This window comes from Phacochoerus africanus, chromosome 8 (genome assembly GCF_016906955.1).
Source record: "Phacochoerus africanus isolate WHEZ1 chromosome 8, ROS_Pafr_v1, whole genome shotgun sequence".
In the NCBI taxonomy this organism is placed as follows: domain Eukaryota; kingdom Metazoa; phylum Chordata; class Mammalia; order Artiodactyla; family Suidae; genus Phacochoerus; species Phacochoerus africanus.
Window position 1 is genome coordinate 70,324,965 of NC_062551.1, and position 23,639 is coordinate 70,348,603.

Genomic DNA, 23,639 nt, shown 5'->3' on the forward strand with positions numbered 1-23,639 from the left:
AAAGGAAAAAACTTAAAATGGTATCTTAAATTGTACAGCACTTGAAGTTTACAAGGAACTTTCCTAGACATTAGCTTATTTTGATACGGGGAAGGAAGCAGGACACACAGGAGGTGTCCTTGCCGTCTTGGAGCGTGCAGACTGTGTCCCTGGAGGACGCCAGCAGTGTGGGCAGGCTCCCGACTGTTTGCCCTTTTTTTTTCCCCCCTTGTCTTTTCTGTCCTTTTAGGGCCGCACCCGCAGCAGATGGAGGTTCCCAGGCTAGGAGCCAAATCAGAGCTGCAGCTGCTGGCCTACACCACAGCCACAGCAACGCCAGATCTGAGCCGCGTCTGCTGCTACACCACAGCTCACAGCAACACCGGATCCTTAACCCACTGAGCGAGGCCAGGGATCAAACCTGCAACCTCATGGTTCCTAGTCGGATTCATTTCTGCTGCATCCTAACAGGAAATCCTAAATATTATTTTCCATCATGGTCTATCCCAGGAGATTGGATATAGTTCCCTGTGCTATACAGCAGGACCTTGTTTAATCTTAATTTAAAAAAAAAAAAAAAAGGAAATTTGGAGTTCCCAGCGTGGCTCAGCAGTAACGAATCTGACTAGCATCCATGAGGACACACGCACGCTTGATACCTGGCCTCACTCAGTGGGTTAAGGATCCAACATTGCCGTGAGCTGTGGTGTAGGTCACAAACACACCTCGGATCTGGCATTGCTGTGGCTGTATCGTAGGCCAGTGGCTACAGTTCCAATTTGACTCCTAGCCTGGGAATCTCCATATGTCATGGATGCAGCCCTAAAATTTAAAAAAAAAAAAAAAAAAGACAAAAAAAATCTAAGATTGTTCAGGGGTTCCCTGGTGGACTAGTGGTTAGGATTCAGTGCTTTCATTGCTGCAGCCCAGGTTCAATCCCTGGCCCGGGAACTGAGATCCCACATCGAGCCACTGCATGCCATGTTTGAACTAGTAATTATTACATGTGCTATTGGGTTTCTGATACAGATTTTTAAAAATACATGACAGTAGTAGAAAAAAGGAAGAGCAACAACATGGAGCTATAGGAGTTCCCATCATGGCTTAGCAGATAGCAAACACGACTAGAACATAGGTTCGATCCCTGGCCTCACTCAGTGGGTTAAGGATCTGGCATTGCCGTGAGCTGTGGTGTAGACCACAGACGCAGCTCAGATCCCACATTGTTGTGGCTGTGGTGTAGGCCAGCAGTTGTAGCTCCAATTTGACCTCTAGCCTGGGAACCTCCATGCCACTAGTGCAGCCCTAAAAAGCAAAAAGAAAAAAAAAGAGGCAATTGCTATTAGAACAACTATGCAAGAAGACAGGTGTAAAAAAGGACCATCTTAGACTCACTGGCTTGAATGGCGCCCCTCTTCTAAAACTGTCATTCAGTAGCAGGAGTTCTTGGCCATTGGTTATGTGTAAGGCCTAGGAAGGTGACAGCAATATACTTAGTAACAAGATAGACAAAGACCTTGTCCCCCGGGACCAATGGGACAATGAAGGAGATGGAAAGGAGAGCAGGCAGTCACAAGCACCGTGTCTAAGTCAACCTGGGGAAAGAGAGGAGCCTGGGAGCCAGGTCTGCAAGGCGGTAGGAGGCAACAAGATCAAGAGCAGGCAAAATAGCAACGAGGGCCTTGTTCTGGGATCAGAAAGTGATTCGGTGTCTGGAACATAGCCTAGGGGAAGAGGACAGAGGTAGGTAAGCCCTGTCTCACACTGTTGTGTGCTGTGAAAAAAAGACTGCAGTGAAGTTCCTGTTGCGGCTCAGTGGGTTAAGGACCCCACATTGTCTCTGTGAGGATGTGGGTTCGATCCCTGGCCTCGCTCAGTATGTTAAGGATCCCGGTATTGCCGCAAGCTGCAGTGTAAGTCACAGATGTGGCTCAGATCCAGTGTTGCTGTGGCTGAGGTGTAGGCCTCAGCTGCAGCTCCAATTCAAACCCCAGCCTGGGAATTTCCATATGCTGCAAGTGTGATGGTAAAAAAAAAAAAAAGCCGTAGTGCTTGTATTTAAAAGTAAAGTAACACCTGGGCTGGAGATCTAGCAGAGAAAGGGCCATTTCATCATCCAGCTAAGTTAGTCACATTGGTTAGCCTTCTGGACCAAGATCAGACTGAGCCCATGTTCCCAGACATTGTGTTGAGATGCTCTAGGGAGAAAGAAGCATTTTTCATAGCATATGCTGTTACCTTAAAGGGGTGTAGAATAAAGGTAATAACTATGGGGAAGGGGGGGAGTTCCCTGGTGGCACAGTGGGTCAGGGACCTGGCATTGTCACTGCAGCCCCTAGGAATGCTGCCGTGGCTCAGGTTTAATCCCTGACCTGGGAACTTCCACAGACTGTGGGTGCGGCCAAAAATTTTAAAAAAGAGAAGACTCCTGGATGATGTGTTTGGATCAGGACGATAGATAGTGTGAGATGCATGGGCGTGTCACTGTCAGGTGGGAATTTTTTCTTCAACAGACAATTCAAGTAACGGACCATTTTCTGACCTCCTGACCTTGAGCTATAGGAACGCTTTTAGGAGCTTTGCAAGAAGCTGAAAAGGTGTTTTTCTCCCTCTTTCTTTCCCCAGAATTACAAGGAAGCTGGGAGAAATTTTTTGATTCGGTCCTATTTTCCAGGTCTCTCCTTTCTAAGTCCTTTTCATAGAAAAGGTAGATGAATACTAACTACCAGACACAAGTCCCGTTTGTTTTGTTTAACGCTAGAGCTGCCTGTGAGATGTTACACATGAGGAAGCTCTGAGGTTTGATGACTTGCCCCAATTGCACAACCAGGAAAAAAAGGAACCAGAGCCAACAAAGGTCAGTGTGATACCAAAACCCATTGCTTTCCCTCTCCAGCAAGCAGCTTCCAAGAAAGACATTCCAGATCTTTTGAGAAGACATTTGCTCCAACTTCTGGGACCATGTGCTATCTGACCACTGAGGCTGTCTCCCAATCCCAGGTTTTATTGAGGGGGCCTTGGGGAGTGTCCAGTCCATCCTGCAGGGTAGTCCTAGTGTCTGTCTCTACGTGACTCAGCAAGTCTCAGCTCTCGGAGCGCATCTCCTCATCCCTAAAATGGGAGTCAGGGAGTTCCCTGGTGGCTCAGTGGGTTAAGGATCCAGGATTGTCACTGCAGTGGCTCTGATAACTGCTGTGGCGTGGGTTCCATCTCTGGTCTGGGATCTTTGGCATGCTGTGGGCATGGCCAAATAAAATAAAATGTGAGTTGGGCAAGAACGGGGCTTTTGGTTTTGGTTTTGGTTTTTTTTCCTTTTTTGACTGCCCCGCAGCATATGGAGTTGCTGGGCCAGGGATCAGATCAAAGCTGCAGTTACAACTGAAGCCAAAGCGGCAGCAATGACAGATCCTTAAACCACTGTGCCAGGCTGGGAATCGAACCTGCATCCCAGGGCTCCCAAGACACGATGGGCCCGTTGTACCACAATGGGAATTCCAGGACCCCTTTCCACTCTTAAAAATTATTGAGAACCCAAAGGGCTTTTGTTTATGTGAGTTATGTCTATTTATCATTTTATTTCATTTGCCCAGGGATCAAAACTGCACCTGAGGAGGAATCAGAGCCAGAGAAGTGGCCCCTTAAGCAGAGGATCCTTAACCGGCTGCATCACCAAGGAACTCAAATTAATATTTATCATTTTAAAAATTAAAACTGGGAGTTCCTGTCGTGGCTCAGTGGTAACGAACCCATGAGGGTTCGATCCCTGGCCTCACTCAGTAGGTTAAGGATCCGGCGTTGCTGTGAGCTGTGGTGTAAGTGGCAGATGAAGCTTGGATCTGGCGCTCCTGTGACTGGTGTAGGCTGGCAGCAGTAGCTCAGATTCAACCCATAGTCTGGGAACTTCCATATGCCACAGGTGCCGCCCTAAAAAAGACCAAAAAATTTTTAAAATAAAATGAGAATTAAAATTAAACCTGGGAATTTCTGTTGTGGGTCAGTGGAAAAGAATCCTACTAGTGTCCATGAAGATTCAGGTTCGATCCCTGGGCTTGCTCAGTGGCTTGGGGATTCAGTGTTGTGGTGAGCTGTGGTATAGATCGCAGACACGGCTTGGATCCTGAGATGCTGTGGCTGTGGTGTAGGCCAATGGCTACAGCTCTTATTCAGCCCCTAGCCTGGGAATCTCCATATGCCATGGGTGTGGCCCTAAAAAGACAAATAATAAATAAATAAATAAAATGGAGAAACTTCCAAATAACAATTTCCCGAAATGAAATACAGTGAGAGGAGTGGTAGGTATTATTTGTGGATCTCTCTAATGTCCTGCTTTTACAGCTTAAGAGGCCCCAGATTCTCACATCTGCCTCTAAATTTCACCTGTTTGTGTCACCTGTGATGTAGCCTCTGGAAACAACCCACTGTACACTTAAAAAAGAATGAGAAGAAGGCAGCAAATCATCATAGCTCTGTCCCCACTTGCCCTTGAGGTGTCTGAGGGGCTTCCAGAGTCCTTACTACCCTTTGAGAGTTGTTTTCACCAGCACTCAATCATCCGGGGGTCCTGGTAAAATGCACATCTCCTGGCCTGTCTCAGACCTGTGGTATCAGAAATCACATTTAACACGCCTCCCTGCACACTGGCATGTGAGACATTGGGTTGGGAGGAACTCCAAGGTTCCTGCCGGCGTAGTTCATCCAAAGCTACTGAGTCACCTGTTTTAGGCCCAGGTCTCGGTGCAGGGCTAGCGTGGCTGTGGCCATGGCCATCAGCTTGCACTCTCTTGTCTGCCTGGCTTATCGGTTCACGTCTCCTATTCACGTCTTTACCCTTCAGGGAAGCACCGAGGGCGGCCAGGGCACCTTGGTATAGCTTTAAATAAATGTCAGTCTTGCTTACAACTTTAATTTTTGCAACCAGTAGAAGCGAGAAGAAATGACTGCCCTCAAGAGGAAATTCTGTGCTCAGCTTAGCCCCAACCTGGACATCTGTACAGTGAGTCAACCATGGTCCATTAACATGTACCAGGCAATGGGAGAGTGAAAGGTCCAGCTGGTGCAAAACAGGCAAATATGGAAGTAACTCAAGGAAAAGATCAAACTGATGAAAAGAATGTCTCTAGTGGAGAAACCATAATATAGAAAAAATACAAGATAAAGTGGACTATGGTATCATTTTTAACTTTCAGCGTAAGATGCCACTATTGCATTAAAAAAAAAAAGTTACTGTGATTTAATTAGCATACAACTTTCATTAGGAAAAAACCACTAGGAGGACCCTACTGGCTCAGCAGATTAAGGATCTGGCATTGTCACTGCTGTGGCTCTGGTTACTGCTGGGACAGGAGTTCCATCCTTAGCCTGGCAACTTCCACATGCCTCAAGGGGGGGTGGGGTGCGAAACCAGCTATTGTGGGACATTGCTAACATGGAAGTTATAACAGTATCTGTTAAAACCTACCTTACAAAGTAACCTGTGCAACTGGTGTGATGGAAATAGCCTTGGGCTTGAAATAGGCACAAGAGGTCACTAACTAGCCGCTAACTAGCTGTGTGATACTAGTAATTAAACATCTGTTGAACACTTACTAAGGGCAAGGCTCTGTTCAGTGAATCATTCACAGAAATCAAAAACCCTTAAAATGTGCTGGAGGAGCTGGGCTGCGTCCTCAAGGATCTGCGCTGGAGGCGGCAGGGTTCCCTGCCGAGGATCAAGATGCCTCGTGCACCCAGGACTCCTGCTGGTGGGAGATATATTTAATGTCCTAGACTGATCTTTCACCATCGCGTCGCTTCTAGTTCCTTAGCTGGGAAGGGGTTCAGTGACACGACTTCCAAGCCGGGCCCCATCCCACCCCAGCAAGTACATTCCCAGCCTGCCCTCTCTGCGCCAGTTTCTTCATCTGCAAAAAGGGGCTACACGTCTCCCACTCAAGGTCGTGGTGAGGAGCAACATTTCCTGGCACCCATCACACATGTCCACAGACAAGAATACACCCCCGGGCCCTGCCCAGAGGTCCAGAGATTTCAAGCTTAAACTCAGGTGTGCACTGGAGTTCCCTGTCGTGGCTCAGTGGTTAACGAATCTGACTAGGAACCATGAGGTGTGGGTTCAATCCCTGGCCTCGCTCAGTGGGTTGAGGATCCTGTGTTGCCATCAGCTGTGGTGTAGGGCGCAGACTCGCTTGGATCCCTCATTGCTGTGGCTCTGGCTAGGCCAGCGGCTACAGCTCCGATTAGGACCCCCCCTAGCCTGGGAACCGCCATATGCCACCGGTGCGGTCCTAAAAGGACAAAGGACAAAAAAAAAACAAAAACAAAAAAAACCACAAAAACCAAAAAAACACCTCAGGTGTGCACGACAGCAATGGGAATGGACACTTGGACCACAGGCGTTCAAGTGCCCTCTGTCCTGGAAAGCGCTACGGGACGTGAGCCATCATCACCCTACCGCACCTTGCAGCGGAGCAGAATCCGGGCCCCGCTTGTCCTCTGCCCCCACCCCCGCCCAGCCCCCTCCTCCAGTCCCGGCGCGGGTGACCAGCGCCACGCCCCCGCGAGCGCCGGGGCGATGTCATCGATGTGCTCGGCGCTCTCCTGAGCCAGCCCTAGGAGTGGGCAAGCCCATTTTCCTCAGGTGGTCTAACAGGCGCTGGAGCGGACCAATGGCTGAGCTCCACAGCTCCACCCCTCCCTTTTGATTGGCCGGCGCTGGGAAGCCTCGGCCACGGCCAGGGGAGGCGAGCCGGGACGGGGTTCAGCCCCGGTTGTCCGCGCCGTGCGTTTCCTGCCCTTCCGCTCTGCTCGCTCCAGCCCGCTCTGCCGCCGCCATGGCCCAGTGAGTGACCACCTGCGGGCGGCCGGGAAACTTTCCGAGGGCCGAGCCGCCCCCGACGTCGCCTCGGTGCCGGGGGTCGCCGGAGCCCGGCCTCGTGGCGCCCGGAGCCGTGGACCTCCATGGTCTCAGCCCCCTCGGGCCCAGGCTCCGGAACCGCTGGACCCCGAGGGAGCCCGCGACCTCGCTTTTCCTCGGACCCAGCCCCTCTGCCCCCCGCGGTGGCGCCGGCGGATCCGGTTCCTAGGAAGCGCAGGAGAGAGGGGAGGGGACGGGCGTGGCCGAGGGGAGCCAGGGCCCGGGGACGGCGGGCGGGACACCTGGAACGGGGTCGTTACAAGCTCGGCCGGAGCACAGAAGAGGTTACCCTGAGACCACCCTTCTGCGTGCATGTTTGCTAGGTCTTGAGAACTCGCGGATCCGTGAAGTAGCAGAGTGGGTGGCCCGTCTGTAGTTTCCGGGAAGGCTGCAAGCCTGGGTTCTGAAGTGCAAAAGCAGGGAGGGGGATGGAGGAGCGTTGAGGCGGGTTATTCAACATAGAGCAAAACTCCAAAGTGCTGGGTCCTCGAGGTGTAATGAACCAAGTGCAACTGACGCAGTTTCCTTTGGCTTTCAGAGCTGATATTGCACTGATTGGACTGGCCGTCATGGGCCAGAACTTAATTCTGAACATGAACGACCACGGCTTTGTGGTAAGTCAGGGGGGACACACACTCTTAGGGGTTCTTGCTGCCTTGACCTGAATGCTGGTGATCGTTCTGGTTTCAAAGATCCCATATAACCTGTAAGATAGTTCTCTTTATATATACTCTGTGGCTGCTTATCACATTTTTGCAAGAGAGAGAGAAGCAACACTTTACTTCTGGGAGTGGGAGGGCCAGCCCCACGACTGTCTCAAGAAGAAGAGTCCTGCTCAATGAGCCTGTGGGTTCTGAAAGGTTTGCAGCCTTGAGTAAGCCCGTCTGGAGCCTAAGGAGGCGAAACCCTGCTGGGTGTGGATAGCTCTAACTTTATTGCCTAATGGCATCTGGAGGCAAGTTCAGTGTGAATACTAAACTAGTTTAGATACAAGGATCACCAGAAACAAACGATAACAGTCTGGAACCTGCTGTTCCTAGATTTGAGTCCTAACCAAATAATGAGACTAGCTAGCCCCGTGTATCTCTGGCAGTTGACCTTTGCCTTTTCATCCTGTTAAAATTAGCTTTATGGTGATCAGTCACCACTGGGTGGCGAAAAGATAAAACAGGGTCTGGCCTCCAAACCTTGGGCTGCACAGAAATCCCGCTGTTACTCAGCCCACGGTGTGAAGGTCTCGTGTGTCCTAGGTCTCCTGATCAGGCCTTTGCCCTTCCAGGTCTGTGCTTTTAATCGGACAGTCTCCAAAGTGAATGATTTCTTGGCCAATGAGGCAAAGGGAACCAGGGTGGTTGGTGCTCACTCCTTGGAGGAGATGGTCTCCATGCTGAAGAAGCCGCGGCGGATCATCCTGCTGGTGAAGGCTGGTCAGGCTGTGGATGATTTCATTGAAAAACTGGTGAGGCCCGCACCCTCCCAGCTGCGGCCCTGTGGGCAGCACTTCTCTCGTTCCCTTCCTTTAGCTGTTTCGTTTCTTTTTGCTTAAGAGATCTTTTTCCCCTTTCAGTTTCTGGATCTGATCCGTTCAAAACTGTTGCTTAAACGTCTCAGCGTTTGTTAACCTGATTGGCATCAGTTAAGTCACAACATATCCTCGGGTGGTAATAACTCCTTTTGTATAAAATTCTGACAACACGACACCAAGAGACATTTCAATAAGAATTCACCGTCGGAGTTCCCATCGTGGCGCGGTGGTTAACGAATCCGACTAGGAACCATGAGGTTGCGGGTTCGATCCCTGGCCTCGCTCAGTGGGTTAAGGATCTGGCATTGCTGTGAGCTGTGGTGTAGGTCGCAGACACAGCTCGAAACCTCCATATGCTACGGGAAGCGGCCCTAGAAAAGGAAAAAAAAAAAAAGTTTATCGTCATCCGGGATGGAGGCAGTAGTTGTCTCAGTGACATTCAGAAAACCTTAGTTTGGATTATGTAAGATGAATGTTGAGTGCTATTCACCGATAAACCTGCCTGTCCAAATTTAGAAATAGATTTCATTTTTCTCAGTATTCCTATAAAGTAGCAGTTCTCAAATTGTTAAATAATTTAAGTGATGGAAGGTCCTCTTAAGGAATGCCGGCAAGTAGATTTCTCTTGGGAAGAGAAAACCGGGCACGTGGGCTGTGCTGCGGCAGGTGCTGACAACTCCGTGCGGTCCTGGTCCCTGATCATCAGTGGAGAAGGCCCTTGTGTCACACGGTGCTGCTCTTGGTTCTTGCACACCTTGTCGTCTGACCTCTCGTTGAGGCTTTCGGCCGCCCCAGGCCTAGGGGATAGCGGACCCTTTGTTCCGTGGGCACCTCCAGTCTGCAGTCTCCCTGACTTGTCCTTCCGGGAGGACTGAGGGCCACTCCCACGCTGCCTTCTCCCAGGGGGTGCCCAGCAGCTCCTGGTCCAAGGAGCCAGGGGAGGGATGACCCTACTGACCAGGAGGATCTCCCTCGCCGGCTGCGGTAAATGGAGAGAGACATCATTGCCGGTGCTGTGCAGCCTGGGGTGCTGCTCCCTCAGGAAAAGAAGTACACGTGGGTTAAGGGGAACCAGTGGAAATAATTTATTTAGATACTTAAAAAGAGTTCTACAGCCTCAAGGAGGATGTGTTTTGTTTTGAGACGCGCTGTGACGGTAAACGGAGGATGGGCCTGCCTTTTCTAAGGAGCGTGAATAGTGGGGCTCTTTCTCCAGGGAGAGGCGTTTGTAACCAGTATATATGTTCTCATAAAAATTGTCCTAGGGGAGTTCCCGACGTGGCTCAGCAGTTAACAAACCCGACTAGGAACCATGAGGACTCAGGTTCAATCCCCAGCCTTGCTCAGTGGGTTAAGGATCCGGTGTTGCCGTGAGCTGTGGGGTAGGCCACAGACGTGGCTTGGATCCTGCGTGGCTGTGGCTGTGGTGTAGACCGGTGGCTACAGCTCCAATTCGACCCCCAGCCTGGGAACCCCCACCTGCTGCGGTTGTGGCCCTAAAAAGACAAAAAAAGGAAAAAACATCCTAGAAAGGAAGAACATGGTGGTAAAGGACACAGCAGACCCTTTGTGTGGTGAGGTGTCCAGCTGCCCGAGATCAGCTGCAGACAGAACGGACTGGAAGATGATAGCGCTTAGCACGGGAGAACGGGAGGGAGTGTTAACGGGAGCCCTGCGGGGGAGGTGGAATTCCAGAGTCGGCTGATTGGTCCTGCCATGGGAGATGCTTTTGTTCAAGGCCTGGCCTCTTCCTGCCATTCTAGATAAATGAGCAAATCATTTATTCATATGTCACACCCCTTGATATCTACGGCCCCCTTCGCTGTTCTAGGCAGATTTTATAGGCTTTTTATTAATTTTATTTTTTTTGGTCTTTTTGTCTTTTTAGGGCCACACCCACAGCACATGGAGGTTCCCAGGCTAGGGGTCCAATTGGAATGCAGCTGCCGGCGGACACCATAGCCACAGCAACATCAGATCCGAGCCACATCTGTGACCTGTACACCACAGCTCAGGGCAGTGCCAGATCCTCAACCCACTGAGCAAGGCCAGGGATCAACCCTACGTCCTTGTGGATGCCATTTGGGTTCGCTAACCGCTGAGCCATGATGGGAACTCCTAGGCTTTTTTAGAACTAATCCTTTATGGGAATTTAAATCAGGCAGGTAGTACGTTTTGGAAATACAAAATTTTCCAAGTAGGTTTTGTTTGTTCAAAAATCATTATTTCAGAGTTCTGACTGGGTTTCCTAAGCTTTTAAACAGGGTCTAGCCCCAGATAAGATTGTTTTCTTTTCTTTTTTTTCTTTTTTAGGGCCACACCAGCAGCATATGGAAATTCCCAGGCTAGGGGTCGAATCGGAGCTATAGCTACCAGCCTACACCATAGCCACAGCAACGCCAGATCCAAGCCACATCTTCAACCTACACCACAGCTCACCTGATCCTTAACCCACTGAGGATCCTGTTTGTGGGGAGCGGGTTCATTCTCCACAGGGAGAATTCCGAGGAGATTGTCGAAGATTAAATTACTTGTTATACACACACACACACACACACACACACACACACAGACACTTTCAGGCTGGGATTTTTTTTTTTTTTTTGGCCATAGTATACAGTGGCTTGATGTGGGATCTCAGTTCCTAACCCAGGGATTGAACCTGGGCTGCAGTGGTGAAAGGGCTGAACCCTGACCACTAGACTCTCAGGGTATTTCCCTCAGACCAGGTTTATTTGGGATAACTTCTTTTTGTTTTTGGCCACATCTGCGGCATATGGACGTTTCCAGGCCAGGGACTGAATCCGAGCCTCAGCTGTGACCTAGACTGTGCTGCAGCAGTGCAGGATTCTTAACCCACTGCACGGGGCCTGGGATGGAACCCGAGCCTCAGCAGCAACCCTCGCCACCGCAGAAACAATGCCAGATCCTTACCCTGCTGTGCCACAGTGGGAACGCCACCAGTTGTTGTTTTAGTTGGTCAGCGTATGTTGAGTTTTGTCTTTCATTTCCTGGTCCACCCTAACGCTGGTGTCTGGTTACAGGTCCCGTTGTTGGACACTGGTGACATCATCATCGACGGAGGGAACTCTGAATACAGGGATACCACCGTGAGTGTGCCTCCGTCCTCGTTCTGCCAGCTTCTGAGGACGTGCTAGGAAAAAGTCATTGCCCACGTGACCGAAGAGTAGCCGTGTTGCTGTGGCTCTGGTGTAGGCCAGTAGCTACAGCTCTTGGGGATTGGCCATCAAGACATACTTGAACCTCAGGAGAACGACCGCTGCTTGGGTAGCAAGCTGGGTGTTTACCCCTAACCCCCCCTCCCTCTCCCTGATCAGTGAGCCCTCAGCGTGCAGCTCGGCTGAGAACCGCCGCTCTGATGGGCTCGTGGGCTGGGAGAAGTCCCCGTACCATCCAGGCGCCCTGTGGCCATAAGTCGTGCTTGCATTTAACCAACTCTTCACTGAGTCTTACTGTACAGTCTTTGCCAGTGAGATGAGATTGTATGTTTGCCTTTGTATTCCCCTTTGGGGACAGGGTAGCTGTCTTAAACTTCCGTGGATTTTTAACTCCTGAACTGAGGGGCTTAAATTTCTTGAGTGACCACGTTATTCCTGGGTCCTTGGGTCATTTAGGTCGAATGTGGACTCTCCACACCTATCCTTTTTTTTTTTTTTTTTTTTTTAAGGGCCGCACCTGTGGCATATGGAGGTTCCCAGGCTAGGGGTCAAATTGGAGCTGCAGCTGCCAGCCTGCACCACAGCCACGGCAACGCAGGATCCTTAACCCACTGACCGAGGCCAGGGATCGAACATGCATCCTCATGGATTCTGGTCGGGTTGGTTACTGCTGAGCCACAGCGAGGACCCCTCTCCATATCTGTCTCATATCTCCTCTCATTGGATGGGAGAACCTTTCTTTGGTGGAGGCATCATGACATCCTTGTTTTCTCCGTAGAGACGGTGTCGAGACCTCAAGGCCAAGGGCATCCTGTTTGTGGGGAGTGGAGTTAGCGGGGGAGAGGAGGGGGCCCGGTACGGCCCGTCGCTCATGCCGGGAGGGAACAGAGAAGCGTGGTGAGTACCAGCGCCCTCCCCGGGTCCGCTCGAGGGAGCCCCAGCCTTGAGAACGGGGCGCTGGGAGCGGTTCTGCCACCCCATCTGCTCTGCGCCGTCTGGGGGCTGCAAGTGGTTCTCTTATCTGCACATCCTGTTGCTCTGACATACTGCATGTGCGTGGTTCTCTTTTGCCTTTTTTCTTCTGTCGCTTCCTCAGTCCTGACAACGAGCGTTCCAGATAGGCCTAAAGCCTTCAGAGACCCCAGAAGGCAGCTCAGACGATGTCCTGGGCACCGCCTGGACTCAGGGGGCAGGTCTGCCTCTTTAGATACATGGTGGAGTTACGGCAAAATCAGACGGGGCCTCTTCTGTCCCCGGGGATGAGGTGGAAGATTTCTATCTGACGAGGGGAACCGCACCTTTCGTGGAAGAGGGAGGGGAGGGGCGGGGCTTCGCTGATGATGCGGGGCGTGGGGAGTGGCGTGTAAGACCTGGGGCTGGGGCTGGTGAGCAGGAGGGAGGAGTCACACGAAAGCTGCGAGGAATGACCGTACCCGACGTAGACTGAGGGAGAGAGACAGTGCTGCCGATGCTGCAGAGAAAGAGAAAGCCAGGAAGAGGACGCTAGAGAGATGGAGCAGGAGGGAAAGCTCTAGAGAAGGAAGGATGCTTTTGAGGGAGCCATGGAAAGGTAATGTGCTTTTCTGCTGAGTTTGATTTCCAGATATTCTAGAATTATGGTAGAAGTTAAAATTAGGAGTGATCAAACCTAACCCCCAAAGGTGAAGGGTTTATTGGGGAAGATTATTCTTTAAATGACCTCCCTAATGATTAAGTCTGGGGATTCGCTTCAGTATGTTAAAATCTAGAAGTAGCGGCCTTCCAGCTTCTGAGAGCTTAAAAATATTTGTATTGGGGTATCACCCAATGGACTATTAGAAATGCAGACAGAAAGTTCTAGATGTAGCTGTCTTAGCCCTTAGCCTCCCCCCCCCAACCCCAGTTCCTTAGGGTTACCTTTTGCAGTCCTGTCAGATTTTGTGTCTTTACCAAAACCTTTGGTGAAAAGAAGTTAGTGAAAGGTTTACTGGTTAACAGTGAGGACAGCGGTAGGAAGAGGCCTCAGGATTTGATACATGGGGGGGGGGGGCAGGAGGAATGAAGAACAGCTGCTGCCCTTCCTCGGCGCTGCCGGGGCGAGGGTCGCATCCCCGGCCTGGGAGCGTTGCATGCTCGGCGCCAGAAAAATACAGTGGCGCTCTAGGAAATACCACATGTTCTACCGGTCCAGAGTCTTGCTGCCCTTGACACACATCCAAACTTAGGAAAATAGAGTCTCTGCGAGAACTTTATGGAGTCTCGGCTTTTGAGAGTGCAGTAGTTTCCTCTGGGGCTTTGCTGACCCCTCTGCCCAGCCTTGTCTCCTGTCTCACGTCTGATAGTCCGCAGCCTCTGACTGTTTCCCTTGAGGACTTAAGCCTGTTCCTTACCTTTTGGGGGCACTTCCACCTCCCATGAGAAAGGAAAACACGGGGGGGGGGAGGGCTTGAGCATTTATCGGTAATCTCAGCCCCTCGTCTCAGCAGCTAAACCACACAGTTCCTTCCTGCAGGCCCCACCTCAAGGAAATCTTCCAAAGCATCGCTGCGAAAGTGGGAACCGGAGAGCCCTGCTGTGACTGGGTACGTTCTGTCCCCCCGCCCCCCCCAGTTGGCACCACGGGCACAGACGTGACCAAGTGTGGACCTGGGATCACCGAGGTCTTGGCCGTTTACTTTATGACATAAGCATCTTAATCTTTAAGTTGCTAGCACAGCTGATGCTAAAATGGCTCAGCTGTACCTGTCCTTCTAGCTTTTTTTTTTTTTTTTTAGGGCTGTACCTGCAGCACATGGAGGTTCCTAGGCTAGGAGTCGAATCAGAGCTGCAGCTGCCGGCCTACACCACAGCCGCAGCAACTCAGGATCCAAGCCGCATCTGTGATCTACACCACGCCAGATCCTCAACGCACTGAGCAAGGCCAGGGATCAAACCCAAGTCCCCTCGGATACTAGACAGATGTGTTAACTGCTGAGCCATGACGGGAACTCTGTGTCCTTGCATCTTAATTGAATGTTCATAATTGGAGGTTGACGTTAAAAAACAGCCCTTCTTAATTCATCTACAATATAGATTCTTTGAAAAAGCAACAGGAAGGATGAGGTGAAGTAAGATTATTTGGCCATGTTGCTTCGTGGCTAAGGAATGTCTAGATGGAGTGGGCTTGCTCGGCGTCAGCGTCCTGCGCTACAACAAGAGCTGCAGCTCTTCGCCCTCAGGGAAGGTGAAGGAGGCCTCGGCGAATTCTCCCTCTACCTGTGTCGTGTGTTGCTAGTAAAATAAATGGTATCGCCTGGTACAGCCTCCGTCCATCCTATGGATGAAACAACACTAGGCTGGGGAGAACTAGTTACCATTCTGGCTCTCCATTGACCAGCGGTGTGACACAGGGAAGTCACTTTCTTTTTTTCTCTTTTCTTTGGGCAGCACTTGATGTGGGGTCTTAGTTCCCAGACCAGGGATTGAACCCCAGGCTGCAGTGGTGAAAGCACCAAATCCTAACCACTAGACCACCAGGGAACTCTCACAAGTCTCTTTCTCATATGGGCTTCAGTTTTCTTACCTGTCAAATAAGGAAGTTGGACTGGATCTCCAGGGTATCTCTAGCGCCTGATCCCCTTTTATTCTATGTGCCATTTTTATGATGGTAGTTTTGTTTTCTATCAGATAAAAGGTAGAGATGAAAAAAGGACTCAGGTGCACAGGAAATGAGTGGCCGACAGTGCCTGGTAACTAAACTGCTCCTTACCTTTAACCGGTAGTCCCCGAGTTCAGTCAGAACCTGCCGAGTGTAGAGACGCTGGTGCTGGGATTTAGAGGACTGAGTGGTTTTCTTATTAGTATGAAGGGTTGGACAGGAACTTTCATTCCTTGACAATAGATTATTGCAGTTAAAAAACAAACAGTAATTTCTTTCTTAGGACACACTCATGAAAAAGAAAGGCAGCAGTTTGCCTGTATATCTTTTTTTTTTTTTTTTTTTATGGCTGCACTCATGGCACATGGCAGTTCCCAGGCCAAGGACTGAATCCAAGGTACAGCTGTAGCAACACCGAATCCTTTAACCCACTGCTCTGGGCAGGGGATTGGACCTGTGCCTCTGCAGCAACCCTGGCCACTGCTCGGGATTCTTAACCCACTGTGCTGCAGTGGGAACTTCTTGCCTATGTATTTTGAGCAACACCAGTTGACTCCCTAGCCCAGGCCTTATCCTTCGGTTACTAAAAAACACCGGTCTAGGTAATGAAAACAGGCACTGCTTTGTTCACCTCTGAAGTTACAGAAAGGAAGGGGTGAAGCAAGATGTTACATACCCAAGTGGCAGAATCAGAAGGGGTAGGTCAGCACTGGGCACACAGTGGAGGACGTCTCTGGGTTCAGGGTGAGCAGGGCAGCTGGAGAGGCGTTGCCCAGGCCAGCTAAGCACCCAGTCCACGGGCAGGCGTGTCCCCATCGTGGAGACGGATGCCCAGGACCACAAAACCTGGTGCTTCATCATGCTTTTGTGCTGGCTCCTCACCCTCCAGCCAGTTTTCCCATAATTTGGCTTCCCAAGTAGCTTGTCCATAGGAACAGAATGTATTGATGAAACTAACACTTATAACCACCAAGATATAGTTCAGTTTCTCATCATACATTCACACACTGGTCTATTCTGGTTTCTACATCTTGCTACCTTATTACAAATCATCATCTGTCAGCAAAGGGACCTGGACTAGATGCAGTTCCAGGCTGAGGAGACTGAGGTCATGTTACCCCACAGTGGCCATTAGCAACAACTATAATATGTTTCTATGTGTTTTTAAAGTACAAGTGATTGAATTGGCCAGCTTATTTTCACCTGCCATTGCTAGAAAAATGGTAACTTTAGGAAAAAGACTTTTACTTGTGGGTGAGGGCTGAGGAATTACCTTTAAGGACAAGGAGAAAGATGGGAAATGTAGGGTAAAGAGCGAAGGGTACCTGCAGTGAATTTGGGGCTTTTGGAAACTCATTAGAGAAATGCACCTGGAGTCAGTGTGAAACAGCGTGGACTGAACTGAAGCTTATGTTGAGTTGTTATATGGTGATGCTTCTTTTGAAAATACCATAAGTATTTCTCTGTATGTGTTATGTTTTGTGTGGGGAGAGAGCCTGGCCAGAGAATTGGATATGGGCTGGGGTGTTTCCGGGCTCTCTGATGACCTCGCGGCGCCTGTGGCTCTAACAGGTGGGAGACGAGGGCGCAGGACACTTTGTGAAGATGGTGCACAACGGGATAGAGTACGGGGACATGCAGCTCATCTGCGAGGCCTACCACCTGATGAAGGACGTCCTGGGCATGGAGCAGCGCGAGATGGCCAAGGTGAGTCCCGGGCCCGGGCCGCCACGCTGCTCAGGTGAGAAGGTGGCAGTCCACCCTTTCTCATGCTTTTTCCCTTGGTCCTTCTGGTGGCCTGGACGGACCTCAGCCTCACTGGAGGGAGGCTCTCAGTTATACGACAGTAAAACCTGATGGCCAGTCCCTGAGCCAGAATTCCCAGACTCCTGCTGGGCCTCATCACTGCCACCCCGGGACCCTGACAGTGTCGGGCCTGTGTCGCTTAACTACACCGTTTCTGTTGACCTCCTGCTGTCTCTGTGGGCGGTGCAGCAGAAGCTTGCTTTTCTGAGGGGGGCGGGCAGGCCGTGTGACAGCGAGTCAGAAAGGTCAGGCCAGGCTGGGAAACAAGCCTTTCCCCCAATGTTTTATCACAAAAATGTTCAAACATACAACCGAGTGGAAAGAATTTGACAGTGAACACTTGCATGCCTACGACCTAGATCCTGCCATTAACACTTCTCCAGACTTGCTTTATCAAGTATCTGTCCACCCTTCTATCAGTTTTATCTTTTTGAAAAATACATTGTGGAGTTCCCACTCTCTTATGTTGGGGATGGAATCATGGGAAAAACAAAGGCCCTGCCTTCGTGGGGAGACAGACCATGATAAATACATAAAACTAGTTTGTGATTACTGTGTTATTTTTTTAGGGGCGACACCCATGGCACAGGGAGGTTCCCAGGCTAGGGGTTGAATGGGAGCTGCAGCTGCCCTCCTATAGCACAGCCACAGCAACGCGGGATCTGAGCCACGTCTGTGACTTACACCACAGCTCATGGTGGTGCCGGATGCTTTAACCCCCTGAATGAAGTCAGGCATCCTCATGGATACTAGTTGGGTACTTAACCTACTGAGCCACAATGGAAACTCCCGTGATTACTAATTTTGTCTTTTTAGGGCTACACCCGCAGCATATGGAGGTTCCCAGGCTAGGAGTCAAATCAGAGCTGCAGCTGCCAGCCTACACCACAGCCACAGCAATGCCAGATCCTTAACCCACTGAGGGAGGCCAGGGATCGAACCTGCGTCCTCCTGGATGTTAGTCAGATTCATTTCTGCTGAGCCAGGACGGGAACTCCACGGTTACTACAGTAAGGTACACAGGTGTGAGAGGCAGATCTAGGCTGCCTCTAGAGGAGGAAGGTGACCCAGGTGAGGGGTGAACGCATCTGGCTCTGAGGCAGCCCAGGGCTGCTCATCAGAAAATCAGCATGAATGGGCTGAAAGCAGACACCGCTGAGGGGAGAGTGTTCGGGCCGGGGAGGTGCGTGTCAGCCTGCTGTGAGCCCGGGTCCGCATTCCCACAGGAGGGAGGCGTCGGCCACGGAGGCCTCGGCAGAGCCTCGCCTCTCATGCTGTTTGGCCCCCGTCCTGCACACAGGCCTTTGAGGAGTGGAACAAGACCGAGCTGGACTCCTTCCTGATTGAGATCACGGCCAACATCCTCAAGTTCCAGGATGCCGACGGCAAGCACCTGCTGCCCAAGATCAGGGACAGCGCGGGACAGAAGGGCACTGGGAAGTGGACGGCCATCTCGGCCCTGGAGTACGGCGTCCCCGTCACCCTCATTGGTAACACGCTGCTTCGCTCTGAACCCTTTCGTCTCCCTGTTTTGACCCTGACGTCCTTCTGGAATATCGCCGTAGACTGGCAGCTAAGTCACGGTTGTCCAGAGAATCTGTTCAGCCCTAGTCGGCTTTCTGAGCGCCTTCTGCTCTTGCAGCTGAATGAACTTAGCGTGAGAGGCTGAAGCTGCTTTTGAAGCCCTTCTCGGAAGTCCTCCTGTTGTATGAGCTCTGAGATAAATCCGAAAGTTACTGTCTTATCCAGTTTGACTTTTGGATAGGGTTTTTTTGGGGGGGAGCCACGCCCACGGTACATGGAAGTTCACAGGCCATGGGTTGAACCCGCACCACAGCAGTGACTAGAGCTGCTGCAATAACAATGCCAGTCCTTAACCCATTGCCACAGGGGAACTCTGTGGGATAGGTTTTTATTTGTCTTTTTATGGCTGCACCTGTGGCATATGGAGGTTCCGAGGCTAGGGGTCGAATTGGAGCTGTAGCCATTGGCCTCCACCACAGCCACAGCAATGCCAGATCCGAGCACAATCTGCGACCTACACCACAGCTCAAGGCAACACCAGACCCTTAACCCACTGATCAAGGCCAGGGATGGAACCTGCATCCTCATGGATGCTAGTCAAATTCATTTCTGCTGAACCACGACAGGAACTCCATGTGTGGGATAGTTTTAACATTAGTGATTTAATTAAGTCAGTGACGTAAAATAGAATTTAATAGGGACGGTAACTGTAATGGGCTTTTTCATATGAAAGTTCACAGAATTTTTAAAGCTTTGGTACTCAACATTTATTTTGCAGAATTTTTTCTCAGGTATTTGGGAAGTAAAATATTACCTGTGCATTGCAAGTCCTTTAATATTCTCTTCCTAAGCTCCTTCCCCTTCTTTAGAAGAAAAGTACCCTGAAGTTGCTGTATGTCTTTCCATCCATGTTTTTCGTCCTGTCTTAATGAGCTAAGCACCAAACTCAAAGAAATGTAGAGATAAGGAAATAATACAAAGCTGAAATAAAAAAGGCCATAAAGGCATTAACAAAACTACACATTGGTTCTTCAAGAATAAAATAGAAGTTCCTATTGTATCTCAGAGGGTTAAGAACCTGACTAGTATCCATGAGGACGTGGGTTCGATCCCTGACCTTGCTCAGTGGGTCAAGGATCCAGTGTTGCCATGAGTTGTGGTGTAGGTTGCAGACGTGGCTCAGATCTGGCATTGCTGTGGTGCAGGCCAGCAGCTACAGCTCTGATTCAACCCCTAGCCTAGGAACCTCCATATGCTGCAGGTGTGGCCCTAAAAAAGCAAAAAGAAAAAATAAAAAATAGAGGAGTTCCCTTGTGGGTTAAGGATCTGGCGTTGTGACTGCAGTGACAGGTCACTGCTGTGGTGTGGGTGTGGTCCTTGGCCTGGGAACTTCCATATGCTGTGGGCATAGCCAAAACGCAAAACCAGAACCCTTTAATTCTGGCAAGATTGAAAAAGAAGGCAGGCTCATCTTGGTCCCAGCAGAAGGGTCCCCCCGCAGTCTTATGACAAGCTCTCCTGCTGCTCCCTGTCCCTCCCTAGCGGGCTCCTTCCTTGGGTTTCTGCACTGATGAAGCCTCACTGTCTGCAGCGAGCTGCAGGGTGGAGGGCACAGCGAGGAGGGAAGTAGTTGCTTCGTCCAGCTGTGCCGAGAAGGAAGTTGGTGCTTTTTAGCTGCTCCAAGTACTGCCCTGGGTGGAAGGGACAGTAACTCGAGCAGCTTATTCATCACTGACTCAAACGTGAGAGCATCACACCCTCAAAAAGATTCCTGCTCTCTTGATTTAGAGACTTTGTACCCTCCCTCCCAGCTGATGGCAGGCGGCTGCCTCCCTGGCCGGGCGCCTCCCTGTTTGCCAAGCTGATGGGGAAGTAAGTCTCCAGCTAATCTTAGGTAACACTGAGGTTTCGCCACCCTTGCCTCCTGTGCCTTTTGTCCTGGGGAGCTTCCGCCCAAGAGTGCCAAGTCATCGTGTGTGTGCAGCACAGGAGCCCCAGAGCGCGGGACGAGGATAGCAGGATGCCCCTTTGCAAGTCGAGGCCAGAATCCGTTCTTCAAAATAAAGGCCTCCATTACGTCCCAGAGATCTCACCTCATTTTGTCTGTTGGGGGAAAAAAGTGGTTATTCTAATTATATAAGGTGTCAATTAGGCAAGTTCTTAGAAGTGATCACTTTTAAGATTCTAAATTTCTTAACAGTAAAATACTGTGTTGAAATGTTTTCTATTCAAATGAAGTAAAACTGTGGAACTGTAGTGGTCATCATGGACACACCGAAGCTGTAAACGGTAATAATTAGAAAATGGGGTTCTTTGAAGGGTGACATCTGTGTTACTTCTCCGTGTACTAGTTGTTTCAAAGTGATGGCTGTTCGTGTGTCAAAAGAAAATAGTGTTTGGTGAGCATCTAAAATTTTAAGTCTTCCCAGTTGAATTTTTTACTGGTAGACCAACACTAATACTGTATATAATTTTTAAAAATTTTTTATGGCTTTTTTAGGGCCACACTCAAGGCATATGGAGGTTCCCAGGCTAGGGGTTGAATCAGAGCTACAGCTGCCACCTTACACCACAGCCACACAGGATCCGAACCTCGTCTGTGACCTACACCACAGCTCACAGCAATGCTGGATCCTTAACCGAGCAGGGCTCTAACCTGCATCTTCACGGATCCTAGTTGGGGTCGTTCACTGCCGAGCCACAATGGGGACTCCAAGTAATTCTAAATAACAGTGGTTTTCCCATTTCATTTTTTCCCCTTAAAACTGTCCTCTGAATTTCATGGTGATCTTGGTGATTAAATACCCGTGTTCTTGGAGTTCCCGTCGTGGCGCAGTGGTTAACGAATCCGACTAGGAACCATGAGGTTGCGGATTCGGTCCCTGCCCTTGCTCAGTGGGTTAACGATCCGGCGTTGCCGTGAGCTGTGGTGTAGGTTGCAGACGCGGCTCGGATCCCGCGTTGCTGTGGCTCTGGCGTAGGCCGGTGGCTACAGCTCCGATTCGACCCCTAGCCTGGGAGCCTCCATATGCTGCGGGAGCAGCCCAAGAAATGGCAAAAAGACAAAAAAAAACCAAAAAAACAAAAACCTGTGTTCACATTGGAAGACTGACTTGAGTTTCAGTTTTCAAATGAACTGTTTCGAGCTTTTTATAAAAGCTCTTTCTGATCCAGGTTAACTTCTGTGGCGTAAGGTTGAGACGTGGGCTCTTTGTAAACTGGGAATCTTGCTCTGTTCCTGTTTTCCCTCGTCCCCTGGCTCGTGTGTGCTGCCCCTCGGGTCCCGTGGACTTTGGTGACATATCTCCCCCCACAGGAGAAGCAGTCTTTGCTCGATGCTTATCATCCCTGAAGGACGAGAGGGTTCAAGCGAGCAAAAAGCTCAAAGGGCCTCAAAAGATCCAGTTTTCAGGAGACAAGAAATCCTTCCTGGAGGACATTCGAAAGGTGGGCTCAGTCCCGCAGTGGGGGTGGGGCTGCTGTGGGGAGCGGCCTGGGGCTGGAGGGGGCGGTGGTCTGGCCTTGGCCTTGCATCCAGCGTGCAGCCTCTTCTGCGGCGTGGTCCTGGACGAGCGCTGCAGGGGTTACCGCGCGTGCTGCAGCCTGTGTGTCCTCCCCAGGCCCTCTACGCCTCCAAGATCATCTCCTACACTCAGGGCTTCATGCTGCTGAGACAGGCAGCCGCGGAATTTGGCTGGAGCCTCAACTATGGAGGCATCGCCCTGATGTGGCGGGGGGGCTGCATCATCAGGAGGTGAGGGGGTCCTCGGGCACGGTTTCCCTGGACCTGGCACAGGGCGTCCTCTCGCGGGCTCCCTGGTGACCAGGCTGCTGTCTCCCTTTCTTCCTGGACGACAGCTATTCTAACCCGAGCGTGCACACCACCCCTTTTAAAGTAGCTGTGAGCACTGTCAGGCACTGCCCTCACCCCTGGGAACCATGGCTTGCGTGTGTGTGTGTGTGTGTGTGTGTGTGTGTGTGTGTGTCACGTGCAGTGAGTTTCGGGGGTGGGATGGGGACTTCGGACGGCGCCAGGGTAGCTGCTGGCCTCCAGCTTGCCCCCCTGCTTCCCACCAGGCGTGAAGCCAGTGAGGACTGATTTCCTCCCTCTCGATTCTTTCAGTATGTTCCTGGGCAAGATAAAAGATGCGTTTGACCGCAACCCTGGGCTGCAGAACCTGCTCCTGGATGACTTCTTTAAGTCGGCGGTGGAGGACTGCCAGGTGCGTGCTGCGTGCTCGCTGGCCTTTGCCGTGGGGGCACCTGCTTTTTCACTTACGCGTGAAAACCTGTCCCCTTTCCCAAGAGCTAAGCACTAGCCTGCGGCTTTGCCTCCCTTGCTCAGGACTCCTGGCGGCGGGCAGTCAGCACCGGCGTCCAGACAGGCATCCCCATGCCCTGCTTCACCACTGCCCTCTCCTTCTACGACGGGTACAGACACGAGATGCTGCCGGCCAACCTGATCCAGGTGAGCTCTGGCCACAGGTGGTGACCATGAACGGGGGTGGCCCAGGCTCGGGGCCGCATGTCCCCTAACCTACCTCGTGTGTTTTCTAGGCACAGCGGGATTACTTCGGGGCTCACACCTATGAACTCTTGGCCAAGCCGGGACACTTCGTCCACACTAACTGGACAGGCCATGGTGGCAGCGTGTCCTCCTCTTCATACAACGCCTAACCGGAGTCCGTCGCCCCCGCCCCGCCACAGCCCAGGACATTCCATCTTCACCGCACTGTCCACACGGCCCCTGCCCTGCCTTCTGCGCGCATCTTTTAAAACAGTGTCAGAAGAGACTCCTCTGCAACATCAACCCAAGTTTACTTGCAAAGCAGTTCCAGGAGAACCAGCACGCCTCTGCGGGCTGAGCAGGATCCCAGCGTGTGTGGGATAGTTCTCGCTAGCTTCAGAAGGCAGCGTCCCCACATCCCCGGGGGATTAGGGAGGCAGGGGGAGTCTGCCCTGACAGAGGCAGCGGCTCTCACCACATGGGTAGGAAAGGTTTTTATGGAATTTGATCAAACTGGAACCTTTGTATCATGCAGCTGAATTCCCTTTCCCTTTACTTAATAAAAGTAAAAAAAAAAAAAAAGGAAAATCATA

The 23,639-nt window shown here is 51.0% G+C and overlaps 1 protein-coding gene across 1 annotated transcript; it reads left to right on the plus strand.

Annotated features, from left to right (window-relative positions):
- Positions 1 to 6,686: 6,686 nt before the first annotated feature.
- Positions 6,687 to 23,639, plus strand: PGD (phosphogluconate dehydrogenase). The gene is made up of 13 exons (XM_047791721.1): positions 6,687 to 6,814; positions 7,428 to 7,503; positions 8,169 to 8,348; positions 11,459 to 11,524; positions 12,372 to 12,490; positions 14,085 to 14,154; positions 16,782 to 16,916; positions 18,316 to 18,505; positions 21,856 to 21,986; positions 22,160 to 22,293; positions 22,663 to 22,762; positions 22,885 to 23,007; positions 23,097 to 23,639. Exons 1-13 carry the CDS (start codon positions 6,807 to 6,809, stop codon positions 23,214 to 23,216), a joined length of 1,452 nt encoding a protein of 483 aa, XP_047647677.1. The 5' UTR covers positions 6,687 to 6,806; the 3' UTR covers positions 23,217 to 23,639.